Genomic DNA, 17,458 nt, shown 5'->3' on the forward strand with positions numbered 1-17,458 from the left:
CAGAGAGCTCAGACTGTGTTCTGACTGCACAGAGGGACTCATAAAGGATGAGCTACACTACTCACACAGTGCAGCAAATATAAACTCATCAGAGATGCCTTTCAAATAAATAGCGCTAGTGTCACCTGAATTCCAGCAAACGAGCAACACAGAGAAACTCTCGTATTGGAGAGAAGGAAAAGTGCATCCACCTGGCAGCGCAGTATGTGTCCTCCTGCCATCAAATGAGGGAAAAAAGGCTGAACCCTCTTTACCATTTACAATTACTCTCTGTATTCTTTTACTTTGTCATTTAATTTATTATTTTTTTTCTCTTTTCATTGTGATAAGTTGGACATGTATATGTGTTTATTTTTTCCCCTTTTTTATTTATCTGTATGTTTGTATAATATACTTATTGCTTTGGCAACATTGTGATATGTTACACAGTCATGCCAATAAAGCTAATTTGAATTGCATTAAATTGAAAGAGAGAGAGAGAGAGAGAGATAGTTTCTGGTATGGTGAAAATTTGCGAGATAAAACATGAACCCATGTTGCGGCACCTCCTTTGATAGACACGACCAGGGCCGTTTTAACCATTGGGCTAGGGGGGGCTGAAGCCCCGGGGCCCGAGCAAGGAGGGGGCCTGTGATTGGCTGTGGGGTAGATTGACTGGAGTGCCGATCGCCAAAGCCACCACGCCCCCCACTTATTAGTGCTGTTATTTAGTTGAGCTTTTCCGTAAATTCTGTGCATTACCATTTGAGATTGAAGCGTAAAGTCTGAATTTGGTTTACCAATCAAATGCATTTATTCTATATTTGACTTTTTTGAACGATATGTGCACATATCTATCAGGTGATCGCTGCCCAGTATTTCTCCATTCACCTCCACTCTTCACTGCGTTCTGGAGTAGGCTAATATGGAAATGGTCATGCAAAGAACAATATTCGATAAGTAAAAATGTCAGCAATTCTGAGAGAGTGGGGCTCAAAAAATGAAAAACTCCAAATACAAAGAACAGAAAAAAAAACACAAGTTAGTCAGTAAAATCCCCAGCTATTGGGTTATTTTACTAAAGTAGTTCACCCAAAAATGAAGATACTGTCATACTTAAACTCAAGTTGTTCTAAACCTCTATGAATTTCTTTGTTTTCCTCAACATAAAAGAAGATACTTTGAAGAATGATCGCAACCGGTTTCTGGTCCCCATTGACTCCAATAGAGTATTTGTTTTTATACTATGGAAGTCATGGGGGCCCAGCAACTGTCTGATTACCAGTATTGTTCCAAATTGAAATTTTCATCAAAAATCAGTATTTTTTTCAGGCTCCTATATTTAGGTTCTAAATATAGGTTCCTATATTAGCAACGTATAGGTCATTTTCTATGTAATTAAAGTGGAATAACTGAAGATAAATATAGAAGCTTGATAAAAACACTAATTTTAGTAGAAAATTTCAAATGGCACTTAAAGGCTTTTGCATCTGAACTCTTCAAATAAAGATAATATTAGGAGAGAGACAGACAGCAGGCTGTGAGATATGTGTGGATGTGCCACAGCCTGAGAGACAGCAGGTGAATGTGCATAATGTTTGTAATATGTGTATTATGTCTGACCTCAGTGTATTTCCCTACTGTCTACCACAGTAACCCTTAGTCTTTGTGTGATTATATGTTAAACACGGTGGTATTAAATGTTCACATGATCTAAATTGTTACACTGCTTATTTAAGTTTAAATTGTTACAATGTTTTTCTTCTATAATTTTGATATTTTCATTGTTATTATATTTCTCCACATATATTTCAAGCTTTGGCAGTATTGTATTTTTTAATTGTGCGAAAATTATGCTTTATTAATCGAAACTCTGTAAATTTGTGTGAAAAGGAATAAAAGGTGTAGGAGCTTTACTGCCTCTAGTGTTCATATCTTTTGGAAACTGCAAGTGATATGTTCTTATTGGTACGCATTTCGTGTCACGCTAAAAAGTGCACCCAGGTACGTAAATGCCATGAGACCAGGTAGTGATTGACAGGACTGAATGTTTAGGCTCCTCCCAAAACCTACGTTTGGAACTTCATTTAGTTGTATTTTGGTTGTTCTACTTGAATTGAATGTGTTGATTGCTTGTCTGGAATTTAATATATTGTATCTGTAGATATTAATATATGTATAGTTTAGTCAATAATTTTCTTGAATTACTGATCTTATGATAATTGTTGTTGGTGTTAGTTTCTGTAGAGTTTTTGATTTGCAAATGAAGGAATGAAATGTGAGGACTCTTACAAAGGGGCAATAAACAAGGATACAAAGGTGTATCCAGTGCGGAAACCTGATGTATATATAAATTCTCGTACATTCTGACGAGAACTGTGCAGATTTTTCTGTTACTCAGTTAATCAGCTCCCAGTTTTTTAAATGCTCCCTGTCCTACTTATGTATTTGAATTAGTTTCTTTGAACTTAAAAAGGACTCTAAATGAAGGTTACTCTCATGATCTGCCAAGGATCATTTGACGGTAACTCTGACAGAGCGCAAGGACACTGGAGATTACTCCTACCAAGATCACTGTCTTAAAAAAGATTATTGGAGGATGCTCAGTAAGAAGTTTCCAATGCCACCATTCTTGAAGTGATAAATAATCTGACAGACATAATGGACAGATAGTTTACAATGAGTAAAATTATTTTAACAGAGATTATTTAATAATTAAAAGCTTACTTGTAAAATTAACTTTTGAATGCTAACAAATTACCCAATGCTCTTTCTTTATATTTACAAATGTTAAATAAATAAATACATAAATAAACAAATAATAGCTTAAAAAGCACTTCACAAACTATTCTTGTTAACATATTATTCATTAACTCATAATCACAGTCTGTAAAGGTCACATTTTTGTGACATTTCATTTATTTGTTCATGTTTTTGCAGTACCCAATCTGAAGTTAAAACTGTTCATCATTTGTAAATGTTTATAATTATGGGCACTGGACTTTTAGCTGCTTTAACTTGTGAAAAAGAAGTGCATTTAAATATAATTTTATAAAGTGTACTTATTGTGAATATAATGTACTTTAAAAGTACACACATAAGTGCAAATTAAATGTAATGTTTTCGCTGCTTAAGAGCATTCTATTTGTAATTAATTTCAAATATATCACATTTTAAATTTATAGTAAATGCAATTAGTTTAACTTTTGAGTAATTTTTTGGTAAGACTTTATTTTGATGGTCCCTTTTGAACATTCTGTTTACACTACGTAATGTTGCAACTACATGTCAACAAACTCTCATAAGAGTATTAGTAGACTGTCTGCTTCATATCTACTAACTCCTTATTGTGTTGGTCTCCCAACAGATATTCTACTGACTATAAGTAACTTTGCAAGAGCGTGTCAACTTATTCTAACCCTAACCCTACCAGTCAACTAATACACTACTAACACTCTAATGAGAGTCAGTAGAAATGTAAGTGCAACATTACTTATAGTCAATAGAATGTGTTAAAGGGACCATCAAAATAAAGTGAAACCGATTTTTTTAAACCACTTAAGTGGGACTTTAGTACATCTTTATATGTACTTTCATAATTGCTTGTAGTGTCTTTAAAATATGATTAAAGTGTACTGCTCAATGTACTGACAAGCAATTATTGTGAACTAAAATATACTTCAATGTTCGTTAACAATACACTTAAGTGTGAATTAAATGTAATGTTTTCGACCACATAATGCATTTTACTTGTAATTGATTTCAAATAAGTCACAGTTTAAAATTACATTAAATGCAATTAGTACTTTTGAGTGATAATTTTGAACTACTTAAGTGGCACTTTAGTATATTTTATGTGTACTTTGAAATATGGTAAATGTGTACTTCTGAATGATAAGCAATTAATGTGAACTAAAATATACTTTAATGTCATTTACATATGTACTTTTATATAATTAAATATATTTCTAATTATATCTCTAATAATGAAGTTGTAATTTTCTATATTTATATTTTATTTTAATTGCCAAGTTACAATCAACACAAACACAAAATGGAAAACCCTATACATTTATTGACAAAACAATCTCTAAAACAAATACACAAAAACTTTTTTTGCTGATGCACAAGAAAACCCCAGCACTATACACAAACACAAACAATTAACATCACTTTAACTCGCTTAGAAAGAGTCTGGAGAATAATGCAATATAATTTCCTCCCTTACATACAAAAGTACCTAAGCCTAAATCTCACCATCACCGAAAACATAAATCTGTATGATTTATAAGACTGTTTCCTCATTGAGGACCTAAAAATGTCCACAAGGTCAAAATTTACCGGTATTACTATCCTTGTGGGGTCATTTCGTCTCCACAACATATAGGATTACCAAAATCACGAAAAGGATCATTCCATGTACAACAAATGTACCTTTTGTAAAACATTACCAAACTTTGTTACTTAAAAACTCTCAAACCTTTACTAGCACCAATATTAAATAGGACCGAAAGTTTCTTCTAACATCTTACTCCAACATTTCTTGCAGAGTGTTTGTCAATAAGTTCTCCGTCAGCAGTTGCAGTTCTCCAACTTCAAATGTCATGATGCTGCACACCATCTCTCCACAGTATGTGTGAACGGTGTTCCAAAGAGGCAGGAAAGTCAGAAAAAATACATTGAGGGAGGAAAGAAAGAAAAAAACAATAGTTATAAGATCCAGTCCATTATTTTAAGTGGCTCAATTGAGTGAACCTGTATTGAAGAGGTGACGATTTTAATAAATTGTTGCCCAACCAGCACACCCTGATCACACATTACAAGCTAAAATTGTCATTAAGTCACTAACTATCCCTATGGCTTTTAAATGCTTTGAATCTTTATCATTTGCAAAATATTCTCACCTGTGCATTTACAGATCCCCCTCTAATCATCAAATATTTTACAGGTAACAATCCAAAGGAAGAGGACAGCAGCTTTGCTGTGCCAGCCATGGTAAATACAGGAACAGGCTTCATGAAGATGTGTGAGAGAAAAACTGCCTCTTAAAAAAGTTTCCTCTTAATTTTCTTGGGTTTTATGATATTTATCTATATTTGGGTTATTTGTAAAGTTGACGAAGATGAAGATGGTGTGGTCAGTGGAATTCCGGTGTTTGTTGGAAATTTGAAGGAACATCTCCCAGCTTTCTACAACGATGTTGCCCTGATGATTGCAATAATTCACCTCTTAGGTGATGCAGATGTGGTCAAACGTTTACATGCACCTTGCAGAATAATCTGTTGCATCAGGTCAGTAACTGTAATTTTTTATGATTCTACCCCTCTACTCTCTTATTGCTAAAATTATTAACATTTTGCAGATACTGCAAGGTGTATAACTTTGGACCACAACTATATATATTGCTTATATATATATATATATATATATATATATATATATATACATACATATGACATATGTATGTATATATATACATATGACATATGAACATATGAAGTCCTTCCAGTCTGTGCAAAACAGCCTTGCTTGGAGGTGTGTAATAGCATCCTCTGGTCATTGGGGGCGCTGTTCAAGAAGTTGTACTCGAGTGTCTGGATATTTGTTATACACTACCTGCTCAGCTGCTCCCTTGACATTTGGTGGAACACACACATAGCTAAGCACAACAGTCATGAACTCCCTCAGGAGATAAAGGGCACAGGCGGAGCAACTCCAGGTCTGGATTACAAATCCTCTTATGAATACAAATCGAATTACAAATCCTCTTGTGTGTACAATGCAAGTTCATATACATACACACCCCACTTCCCCCCTATTACCCCAAGTTGCTTGTTCTGTCTGCCCAAATGCATCTATGAGACATTTAGCATGTACCAAGACTATTTCATTTAACGAATATTTGAAAGATTGATTGAGGATAGTGGATGTTTAAAAGGACGACTTCTACAGCACACCCCTCCTTGCTTACCTCTTTTCCACTTTAAGGGTGTTAATGTTTTATCAGGTGGGATGAGGATACATGGGTTTAGTTGACAGTGGATAGAGTTTCGAAGAAGTAAAGTTTATCCTGAGAATAGGTGAGTCCATGCCCCACTCCGACATCATTTAGCTGGATACTCCAAACAGCGCAGCTACAATTCATATGATTATTAAAATTATCCAAACCCAACTTGTCCAGTTTTCCATGATGTTTCAAACAACACACATACAAACAAACGCACCGACTACGCTGTTGCAGCTAACGTATGCGCCAGAACAACAGAGCATTGTGAGCACAGCAAGGCATTGATGGCATTGACTGGCCCTGAAATTCCCCAGACCAGAATCCATTTGACAACCTCTGGGATTTTATGTATCACAGCATCCAAAGCCACTAAGTAGCACCACAGACTGTCCAGAAGCTCACCAATGCTCTATTCCAGGTCTGGCAGAGATCCCCCTGGACACCATCTTCCAACTCATCGGGAGCATGCCCAAACATTGTCAGACAAGCACATGGGGGCCATACACTGATTTACATTATGAGTTGCTTTAATGAAAATCATGTGTGTTCGTTCAACAAATTTCTTTTTTTTTTTTTTAAACCTTGATTTTTGGTGTAATTTTGAGTCTGGCCCTCAGTGAGTTGATGATTTTGGTTTCTATTGACCATTGTCAAATAATTTTGTTCTCAACGAATTACACAATGTACATATGCAAAGGTCTACAACATGGAATATTTTGTTCATCAAGATCCAATGTAAGTGTTCCCATAATGTTTTGAGCAGTGCATGAACAGAAGGGATTTTCAGCCCTGCTCTAGGAGAGCTACCGTCCTTCAGAGTTTAGCTCCAACCACAATCAAACACACCTGAACCAGCAAATGATGTATATAGCGAATGTCACCTCAGCAAACCCGGTAAACAGGTCTTATCTGTCATCTCATCCTCATCAAATCTGCTTGTCGGAGAAAGGGTTAACTGCTCTATGAACTAATGCTGATATCTATGGAATTTTAAAGTAACCAACTAACCTAGCTGTTTTTATTGTTCCTGTTTTATTCAATTTTTATTTCTACATGTTAGTGACAAGGATACAAATAAAAACAGTTTGATATCAATCTGCATATGTGGATGGACATTAGTTCTGATCATCTTTGGAATCTTCTTTTGAAGGTATCATGAGTAAAACAGCTCCATATTTAACAAAGCACATACAAGACACTTGAACCGGAAGCAAGAAGACCTGCTATAGACACAGACGTAAGTCTGTTGCGCATAACGTCCATTAAGATGATCAGGATTACTTTAAAATTACATGCAGCTGTGTTGGAGCAGGGTTGAAAATGAAGTCTCCAGGAAGATAGTTCCTCCAGTGGTAGGGTGGGAGACAGTATGTGCACTAGGCTGTCATTTTTGTATTGCACATGGACCAACCTTAAAAAGAATTTCACTCTGCAAGAAATGCGAATGTTTAACTGAATTGAATGCTTGGATGTACATTTTTTTAATGAAAATGTATTGATTTTATAAACACTTGTCATTGCACTTAAACATGAACATCAACAAAAGTACCTGTTAATTAATTTGGGTTATGTTTTACACATACAGTTGTAATAAAGTACAAACATTCCATAGAACAAGACCTTGCATAAAACAGTGTAGCATATCGCTGTTGAAAGACACTATGGGATGCAGACAAATTTGGAAATATAAAGGAATGTGTGAGCTAAGTTAAATAAGTGCAGTTAGCATGTCTGTGGATGGGGGGATGATCCCTTTGGGACTGAGAACTTGACATCCATTTTTTTCCTGGAAACAATGGCCCAGAGAACCCCGCAGGATCACTGCTTAGAATTGATGTATAGCTTTCTCCTAATAACTGTCACACTTCTACAGGAGCGAGGAGACAACAACGAATTAACAGACTTTAATAAAGAAACCATAGAGCATACAAACTTAGGAGCACTGGAAGACATTTAACACTGGAAGCCAAACACTGGGTTTAAATACTAGGGAGAAAACTAGATAATTAATCCAAAACAGGTGGAACCAAATGAACATAATGAACTGTAATGAGGACAGGAACAGGAAGATAACCAAATATGGGCATAAGGAAACACAAGGGGGAAACTAGGGCATGGGGAGCAAACAACAACAAAACAGGAACAGAGGACTGACAGTAACAGAGATTCAAGTTGCGTTTATTGATGACCCTTACCAAAAAGTAGTATACTTCAAGTTTATTTTATTAAGTATACTTAAGTAAAGTTCAAGTATATTTTAAGTATACTTTATGTAGTAAGTATACAAATATCAGTGTACTAGTAGTATACTTGTAAGTGCACTATTTCAATACTCCTTGGGACTACACTTTCTAGTATATAAAAGTATACTTTTAAGTACACAACTAGTTTACATCAATCGTTTTAGCTTGTACTGCAACTATACTAAAAGTGAACTTATAGGTATACTGATAGTTTACTAATTAAATACTTTTAGTAGCATTTTTAGTACACTTTGAAGTATAGTCTCAGTAAACTACTAGTTTAGTAGTTTTATACTGCAAGTATACTCATAAGTTTTCTTTAAGTGAACTTTACATCATACTTTAAGTATACCACTATGTCCCTATTTAGGTATTAATTTGTATATATTTTGTTATATGAATATCTGAACATACAAAACATCCAAAGAAAGAACAGGGTATCTAATTGTAAACAAAAACATTTTATTCTAGCTTCATGCATTCTTTTTTTAAACACTTGAATGTGATTAAGTTTCATAAATAAAAAATAAAGAAATAAAGAACACTTTGAACAAAAAGCTGAAAAAAGACTATGAATTGGATTCAGAATGATAATCAAAACGTAGATGGTCAACACCCCAAAGCTTGACAGTCATTATTACCTCTTCATTGGTCAACATTTTATTACATGAAGTTACACAGTTTTGATGCTGTTTTATGTCAGATTATCATGTTAGATAAAGTGGAAACATCTGTTGTTTCTTTTTCTTCTTCACTTGTGTTTTTTGGAAATTCTGTACAGAAGATGTGTACAAGCGCCCCCTTACCATTTAACAATGGAAACACGGATTCTAGGAGCACAAGTATAGCTCAAATATATTTAGACTTTTTCTAAGTATAAGTCAAGTATACTTAAATGTCATTTTAAGTATATTTCTGATAAGTACATAAAGCCCATTTCTGAGAAGTACATAAAAAGTAAACTAAAAGTATACTTTCCTATTTTTAGTTTAAAAGAAGTATTAATAGCACACTTGAATAAACTTTTTTTTCGTAAGGGGAAGCAGCAGACTGTGTTAGATGACAGCGGTTTTCCGAAGTACTCCTGAGGCCATGTGGCTATATTTAACATTGCTGCATGACGGTTTCTTATGCAATACCATCTGAGGGATCAAAGGTCATGCACATTCACCTGAGATTTCCTGCCTTGCGATACACAGACTGAGATTTCCCTGGATTCCTTGAATCTTTTCACAATATTATGTATGCTAGTTGGCGAAAGACCTAAATTATTTGCGATTTGGCATTGAGAAATGTGATTTTTGATTGGTTTGACAATTTTCTCATGAAATTTGGTACAAAGTGATGAGCCATGATCGAGATTTGCTTACCAAGACAGAGATGCTCCTTTTATACCCAAACATGATACCCGCACCTATTACCAATTCACCTGCTTACTGTGAACTGTTTCAAAACAGTATAATTTGGATATTCTATAAACTGTTCACTTTTATTTTTGCCTCTGTCCCAACTTATTTGGAGTGTGTTGCAGCCATCAAAATAATCAAAATTATTCTGCCCATTTTACAGGTTCACAGCACATTACATTCATGCTAGTGGCTTTTCTGGCTGTGAAGTGTGTTTGCTGAGAAGATTGTGACTCTAGGCACAAAGGCAAGACAGTCCAGTGGGACAGTATTATTTCACAGTATTAACGTTCGCCAAAATTATACTGCCCTGCCCAGTTCCACATTTCTGGCTGTGAAGTGTGTTTCATGAGGGAATTGTGATTGCTGCTAAGGGAGAAGTCTCTATTTCTCACCAAAGCTGCATGTATTTTATAAAAATGTAGTAAAAAAATAAAATACATTTTGTATAATATCGTTACAATTCAAAATAATTATTTTATATTTTAATGCATTTCCAATGTAATTTATTTATGTGCTGTCACAGCGGCCATAACTCCATTACTTAAGTTTTCAGTGTCACATTATCCCAGTTGAAGACAGCTGTGCAGCTTATTTTTGTAGACATTTTGATACATTGTCTTTGCTGTCAATTATGATAAATGATGAATATGATATGACAAACATTTCTCAAGAAATAGTGAAATTATTCACAAAAAGCTTTCAAAAGCAAATGGTGTCAAACTTTTGTTTATTTCATTCAACATTTTTTAATTGAATAAAAAATAATAATAATAATAATATATATATATATATATATATATATATATATATATATATATATATATATATATTGACAGATATTTTATTTATACCATCCTAAAAGCTAATATTTTCTCAAGTAAAAAAAAAAAAAAATCTATAAATACACACTGAACTAAAGTTAAACACTGGCATGACCAGCAACGTTTGCATTACATATAAATAAACACTATTTAATACAATATCCACTGTCTCACAGTAAGAATTCATTGCACTGGCAGTAGAAAATAAACTTTCATCATTGAAGTCTCTGGATGGCAGTATTCAAAGTTTATATTTATGGTCACTCGTTGTTGTGGTCCACAGGCTGTGCTGGATTGAGGTACTGGTCAAATTCACTGCGGTCAAGCTGGTCCAACATGTCCGATCTCACTTGTTCTAGGTAGAACTCCAGAGAAGGTCCACCCAAACACAGTACACATGCACATGCACATACCTCCGTACCCCATCGATCACAGAGTTCCACCCCATTCTGCTGCATAGAATGCTGCGAATACAACAGCGACTCTGAGTAATTAGCCAGAGGTAAATGTACAGAAGATGAGTTCAGTAATGTTGCACCACCATGGAACATCATGTTTCCATTTGATGATGTTGCTTCAAAGTGATATGATGAAGAGTGGTTTTCGAATGAAAACCCACTGTGTGGGAGCTTATAGGAGTTTATTTGATTGTATGGTTTCTGTGCGACTTGACCTTGTAACATATATCTAAGGTGAAAAGAGGCGTTTGGAGCACGGACAGTCTCATTTGAAGCCGTCTTGCTGCCACGCTTGTTGCACTTTCGTCGACGGGGCCGGTATTTGTAGTTGGGATAGTCAATGGTATGTTGGATTCGTAGTCTTTCTGCTTCTTGCATGTAAGGACGCTTCTCTGCCAGAGACATGGCCTTCCATGTCTTGCCTATAACAAAAACGATTTAAACAATATTAGAGTAGGCTATGTGTAAGTTACGGATATAGTAATACTAGACTGATCATTTGATTTCTGTCTTCATTTACAAAAAATATCAAATTCATATTACACTAGGCTTTTACAGTTCAAACCGACTTAATGTTTTAATTTAACAAGTAATTACAGAAAAAGTTTCGCACTCACCAAGAATTTTACTGAGGTCAGTGTTCTCCAGGTCAGGGTTTAGCTGCGCTAGGCGTCTGCGCTCCTCTTTGGTCCAAATGATGAACGCATTTAGAGGACGTCTCACTCGAGTTTCCACGGGCGCTTTCGCTTCAGGGCTGGATTCTGAGCAGCTGGATTCAGACTCTACCGACACCGGGCTTGATGGACCCGACAAGGGACAATGAAACGTCCTACGCGGCTCTTTCTGCTGATGTGGCACGTAGTGGCACTGTTGATTCTCAAGCATCATTGTTGGATCCATTTCGAGTTCGGGGAGCATCCGGTCGAGATACATTCTGTTCTGCCTGATGAGAAGTTCACCCTGGTGCACCTCAAAGATCAAGCAGGGCTTTAAAAGCATAGCGGACCAATGGGGGCGCAGAGGAGTGGATTAAAGGTGTGAAGCGCCAGAAGTTTCACCTTGGTGATAACGCTGATGTCCCTGTTGCGAACGAAATGTGTATATAAAAATAAATAGATAAATAAATAAATAAAATTGTATAAATCCGTAGCCTGTCCAGTAGACAGGTATCAAAATATTCATCGTGAATTTCCATTAAATATCCCTTCGAAAAAAGGGATGCTCATAGACTGCTAAAAGAAAAAAAAAAAGCAGCTAACAGAAACAGAAATAGCTAATTGAAACCATATTTTAGAACCATTCATACAGGCTAAATTAAAATCCTATAAAAAAAGAATAAGTTTTGATAAACCTAAAGCCAATAAATTAATAAATCAGTTTATCCGATATTTGGTTTGTTTAATCCCATTAGGATTTTTTTTTTTTTTTTTTTAAATAGGATTGAAATCCCATTCCTAAGTTTTTTTATACCATCCAACAGACAATTTTTCCTTAAATGTTTCATAAAGTGAAAGGAGAATCTATCATTGCATACAAGATCGAATCACATCGCATTTTAAACTGTAAGCGTTCCCTTATTACCCTTCTTTTACCGAAAAGATGTCATTTCAGCTCCACAAAAGTATTTCTCTACAGGGCACGCCGTGGTCTGTACATATTACAAGTATAAATGATACAGGATGCACTGCAATGATATGAATAAAGCCCACTTCGATCATTTTTGAAAAATGTTACAAGTAGCCTATTCCAGGGCTGGACTGAGGATAAATGTCGGCGCTGGACAAATCCAGCCCATCCTGCCCACGAGTTCCTCGTGCATGTTTTGCTGGGTCATAGGACTTTAAATTGGAGTAAATAAATGAATAAATAAAACGGGACAGAAACAAATAATGATAGATATTACTGAATTCTCAGTAAATACAACAAACTTAACGTTGTCACATAGAAAGGCAATTGACAGTAAAGCAATGATTTTGAGCTAGAACGCAGAAACTTTACTGCTATTAAATTCTCTCATTGTTTCCTCACTCTCATGTCGTTCCAAACCTGTAAGACTTACTTTCTTCTATGGAACGCAAACGAAGATATTTTGTAGAATGTTACCAAACCATTTTGGATATCCTTGATTTCTACTGTATAGACAAAAATGTATTGGATTTTATTATTTTTTTTATGATCTTTTATGTTCCACAGAATAAATACAAATTAAACATTTGTAAATAGTTAACATTTAATTTATATAAGACACTGATCATTATCTTTAATCAAGCTCTATTGAATAAACATTTTACTTCAGTTAAAATTAATTAAAACTATTAGTAATTTGTAATTAAAAAATCAATAAAGATGTAGAAACTACAAAAACAACTTATACAAAAGAAAAACATTACCCAATACTTAACGTAATCACAGTACCATTTATAATAAATGCATTCAGCCAAAACAATAGGCTATTTGTGCAGTGTTAATAATTGCAAGTTAAATTTCTATGGTGCTGAATTGACAAGCTTGTAATTATGTAGGCTATTGGCTTTTTCAATTTACCTCGTCATGCAGTTTACATTGTTGTGGTTGCTTTCAGCCAGCATTACTACAGAACCTTTTAATGTTCTCATATCACACGACTGTATAACACAAGTCTGTGTCATATCCCGCTCTGCTTTTAGGCGCGGCTAGCTAATGCATAGGGTAGCGCCGCTTCACACATTTGGAGAATTTCCTTTTTGCAGTTTCACATGCTCTGTAATTTAAAAACAGCGCCTAATATGGGGGCGGTCTCCCTCGCTTCTGCGATCGGCCCAGTACTCGACCGGCCCACCGGGAATGTCTCGGTGCTCCTGATGGCCAGTAGCATTCATGCACTCTCAGAAATAAAGGTACAAAAGCTATCACTGGGGCGGTACCTTTTCAAAAGGTACACTTTTGTACCTATTAGGTTCAAATATGTACACTTTAAGTACTAATATGTACCTTTAAGGTACCAAAATGGACCCTTTAGGTACAAACATGTACCTTTTGAAAAGGTACCGCCCCAGTGACAGCTTTTGTACCTTTATTTCTAAGAGTGTGCCTAAAGTATTCTAATTAATAGGAATGACGACTAAAACAAAGACCTAGGTAAATCATAAAAGCAACTAAAGGTGCACAGTCGTATTTATTTTATTTTATTTTATTTTTGAGTCAGTAACCTTCATCAAAAACTCTGCTTTTGAATCAAATTAATTTAGACACTTGAAGGAAAATCCTGATAGATGACTGATAGACTAGGTGTTGTAGGCCTAATACACTATTTTGTGTACATTTGAAATTATACTATATTCATATCATACACTAGACAGAACTGTCATTCTATAATTGGCTATATTAAAATCCCCTACAGACAACTGAGCTCAGAGACCACAGGCAAATCTGATGCACCTGTTGCCCTTGTGTTGTGAGAGATTCGGGCTGGTTGTAAATGCCCTCGGGCAGGGCAGTCAGCTATGGCAGCCATAATAGAATCATGAAAAGCTTTGACACCTTGATTAAACACAGACTCGTCTGATCAGAAATAGCCGCGCAGTTAATTCAATGACGGCAATGATCAAGGTTTAGATTTTATCTTACGGTCTGGCCCACGAAGCAGCGAAACCAGCGGCCTGCCTTTGACAAAGCTATAAGAGAGGACTGTTCGTTAATCGATACGATTTGAGAATAATACATGTTAGACAGTCTAATGGTACTGGAGCTAATCGAATTGTAGTCGAGCGTCTTGTTTTATCATTTGGCTCACAAGACCCACATGATTGAGTAGGCCTATTTGTTAATTGGAGACTAATTCGATCTCCTGATGATTATGATGAAAAGCTGTTAAACTTTAAAGTAATCTTAAAAGTAGCAAAGGTATATGAGGGTAGGCTACATCATAAAAGACTTCCGTAACATCATTAAAATATTTAAATTTCACTAGAATGAGATGTAAATGCAATACATAATTTTATTTTAATTGTTTTGTTTTCTTTTGATATTGATTAGCCTACATCTGCCATCTATAAATGCGGTGCAGATTTTGAGTAGGCTATAGTTTTAGCGTTTAATTATAAAATGAATTTATAATAAACAAACAAACAAACAAATAAATAAATAAGTAAATACATTTTAAAAACCTACTGTCTTTTGATGCCAAACTGGGAATACACTTAATAGGAGGTAAAATTTACATTTGAATGGTGCGAAATGGCACTACACCAATAAACATACATCTTTTGTGCATTAATGCTTACACTAATAAATGATTCCTTTCTTCTGAAAACCTTGGTTGTTCACACTCACTTACACTGTCAGATTTACGACTGGAATCCACATCCGAGCATAACATCGCTTGCGCTGGGCTGCGCTATAGTTAAGAGTGATAATGGGGCTAGTTAATTAGTTTGAGCGACTCAGCGTGAATACAATAATGTTAGTTTCGGTTGTTTTCGATTCAAAGTCCAAAATCGTTTTAGAGTTATTGTTTAAATTTTGCTTAAAAGCACTGGACCTCTGTATCCAATAAATTCAGACTTATATACGTCTGGCAAACCTTTTATTCTTATTTCTGTGATAGCAGTTTGTGATTGTAATACAGGTGTATGAGCATATATGTGACCCAACTCAGGTAGCCTCAACAGCCAGCCTCTGTAGTGCCTGGGTGTGTGTTAATTCATATAAAATATGTGATACTCTTGAGCTTGATTGTATTAATTGTCCTTATTGTGTGAATGGGTATATTGTCCTGAGCACACTGTTACCTTTTATCATTCAGAATAACAAAGAAGAAGAAGAAGAAGAAGACGACGAAGAAGAAAAACATCCTTAGTGATTAAATTATGAATACAGAAGCTTACATACAGTGCTGTCTGATGGAGCGCATTAAATAACCAATGTGTACCTAGTATTGTATTGGCTCAGCAGGTGGTGGAGACAGATAACTGACAGATAACAAACATTCAATTCACCCAGTCTCTCTCCTTCTTCTCTTCTCCATCTCTCGTATTCTCTGTAAGTCTGTCAAAGTGAACACACACATGTGAATGTATTGCCAACGCCTCCTCCTCAAACAGAAGTCTGGTCTGCAAAGCACACACACACACACACACACATGCCAACACACAATGGATTACAAGACCCCTGTGGGGACTCCATGCTTACAGAGCCCTCATTAGTGAAACACAATGGTACCCCGCCTCTTAAAGATCACTCAAGTAACAGACTCAACAGAATCTCCATAGATGAGATGATCATTTATAAATGATGATGTAATTTATACATATATTCCCTATAAACTGACAATGGGATGCTTAAAATTAGAATCCAGTTGTCAGACTTCATACAGTATAGTGAACATACCTAGATCTGAACTGTTTTTTTTTCTTCTTCTTTCGTTCTGTTTAATCTAATGAAAGAAATGTATACATATGCAATCCTTTCTCTGATATGGTATGATTTTTTACCCCTGCAAGGGCTAGAACCCAATACATCAGACCATTTTTCTAGCTAGGGTCACACAGAGTGGCTCATCATTTTAGTGTATATGCATATGTGGAAGAGACAGGAATGTTACAACTTACAGGTTTTCAGTGGTAGCCTACTTGATTGTATTCTTTGGTATGTGATAAGACTGTTATCAGTGCTGTCCATTGTTCACTTCTCAGCAAACTGTGATCAACTACTGTATGTCACAGCAGGCAAATGCACTGTATTCTGCTCTTATCCTAACACCTATATCACACAGACATTTGTTTCAGGCTTACTGCTTTTGACTTTGACTTATATAGCTTACACATATATATTTATAAGACTTATTTTGGTTAGTAAACCCCCCACTAAAGAGTGTAGTCATATTATCCTCATAAAATGTTTTTAATATTATTTTTAAACAGTCCTATTTAGCACTTTCTTCAACTCTCATTCAGTGTCATATTAAGCGCAGTGCTTGTAGGGGTGCACGGAGCACAAACTAACACGGGGTTAGTTGTAACATACATGGTTTAAATATTTGCACACAACGAGGCTGAATCCAGCTTCTTCTTCACAGCTTCTTATTGATGCTATACGTTCCACTTTAAAAAAACAAACAAAAAAAAAACGTGACGCTTCCGTGTTTGTAACTTCTTATTCAAGCTCAATTTAGGGGCCGCGCAGGTTTTCCTCTTCTTCTTTTTTTCTCTCTCCATGTATTTTAAAGGACTTTGTTGTTTTTGTTTTCAGAATGAAAGAATAATCAATTATTTTAAAATGCAAATAATACTGATATTTACTTAATGATAAATAATATAATTACAGTATTATTTAATTACTGAACTTGTCATCAGCTCAGGACCATGTCTTTTTTTTCCGGCAACCTGTTACTGCGTCTATTTCTAGAAAAGATTTATTTTGAACTATTCTGAAATGTAAAGATATTAGACACCAAGATATTAGTGAAAATGACTTTAAGCCTCTTATGAAGACCTCATATAACCCAAGACCTCTGAAAAGATGACCCCCTTCAGAACAACTCTGGATGATTATACAAAATAAA

General features: G+C 35.4%; 1 protein-coding gene across 1 annotated transcript; it reads right to left on the reverse strand.

Annotated features, from left to right (window-relative positions):
* Positions 1–10,656: 10,656 nt before the first annotated feature.
* Positions 10,657–15,897, reverse strand: sox32 (SRY-box transcription factor 32). The gene is made up of 3 exons (XM_058782847.1): positions 15,827–15,897; positions 11,535–11,997; positions 10,657–11,339 (listed from the first exon to the last, which is right to left on the reverse strand). Exons 2-3 carry the CDS (start codon positions 11,914–11,916, stop codon positions 10,720–10,722), a joined length of 1,002 nt encoding a protein of 333 aa, XP_058638830.1. The 5' UTR covers positions 11,917–11,997; positions 15,827–15,897; the 3' UTR covers positions 10,657–10,719.
* Between the last annotated feature and the right edge of the window lie 1,561 nt (positions 15,898–17,458).

This window comes from Onychostoma macrolepis, chromosome 07 (genome assembly GCF_012432095.1).
Source record: "Onychostoma macrolepis isolate SWU-2019 chromosome 07, ASM1243209v1, whole genome shotgun sequence".
In the NCBI taxonomy this organism is placed as follows: domain Eukaryota; kingdom Metazoa; phylum Chordata; class Actinopteri; order Cypriniformes; family Cyprinidae; genus Onychostoma; species Onychostoma macrolepis.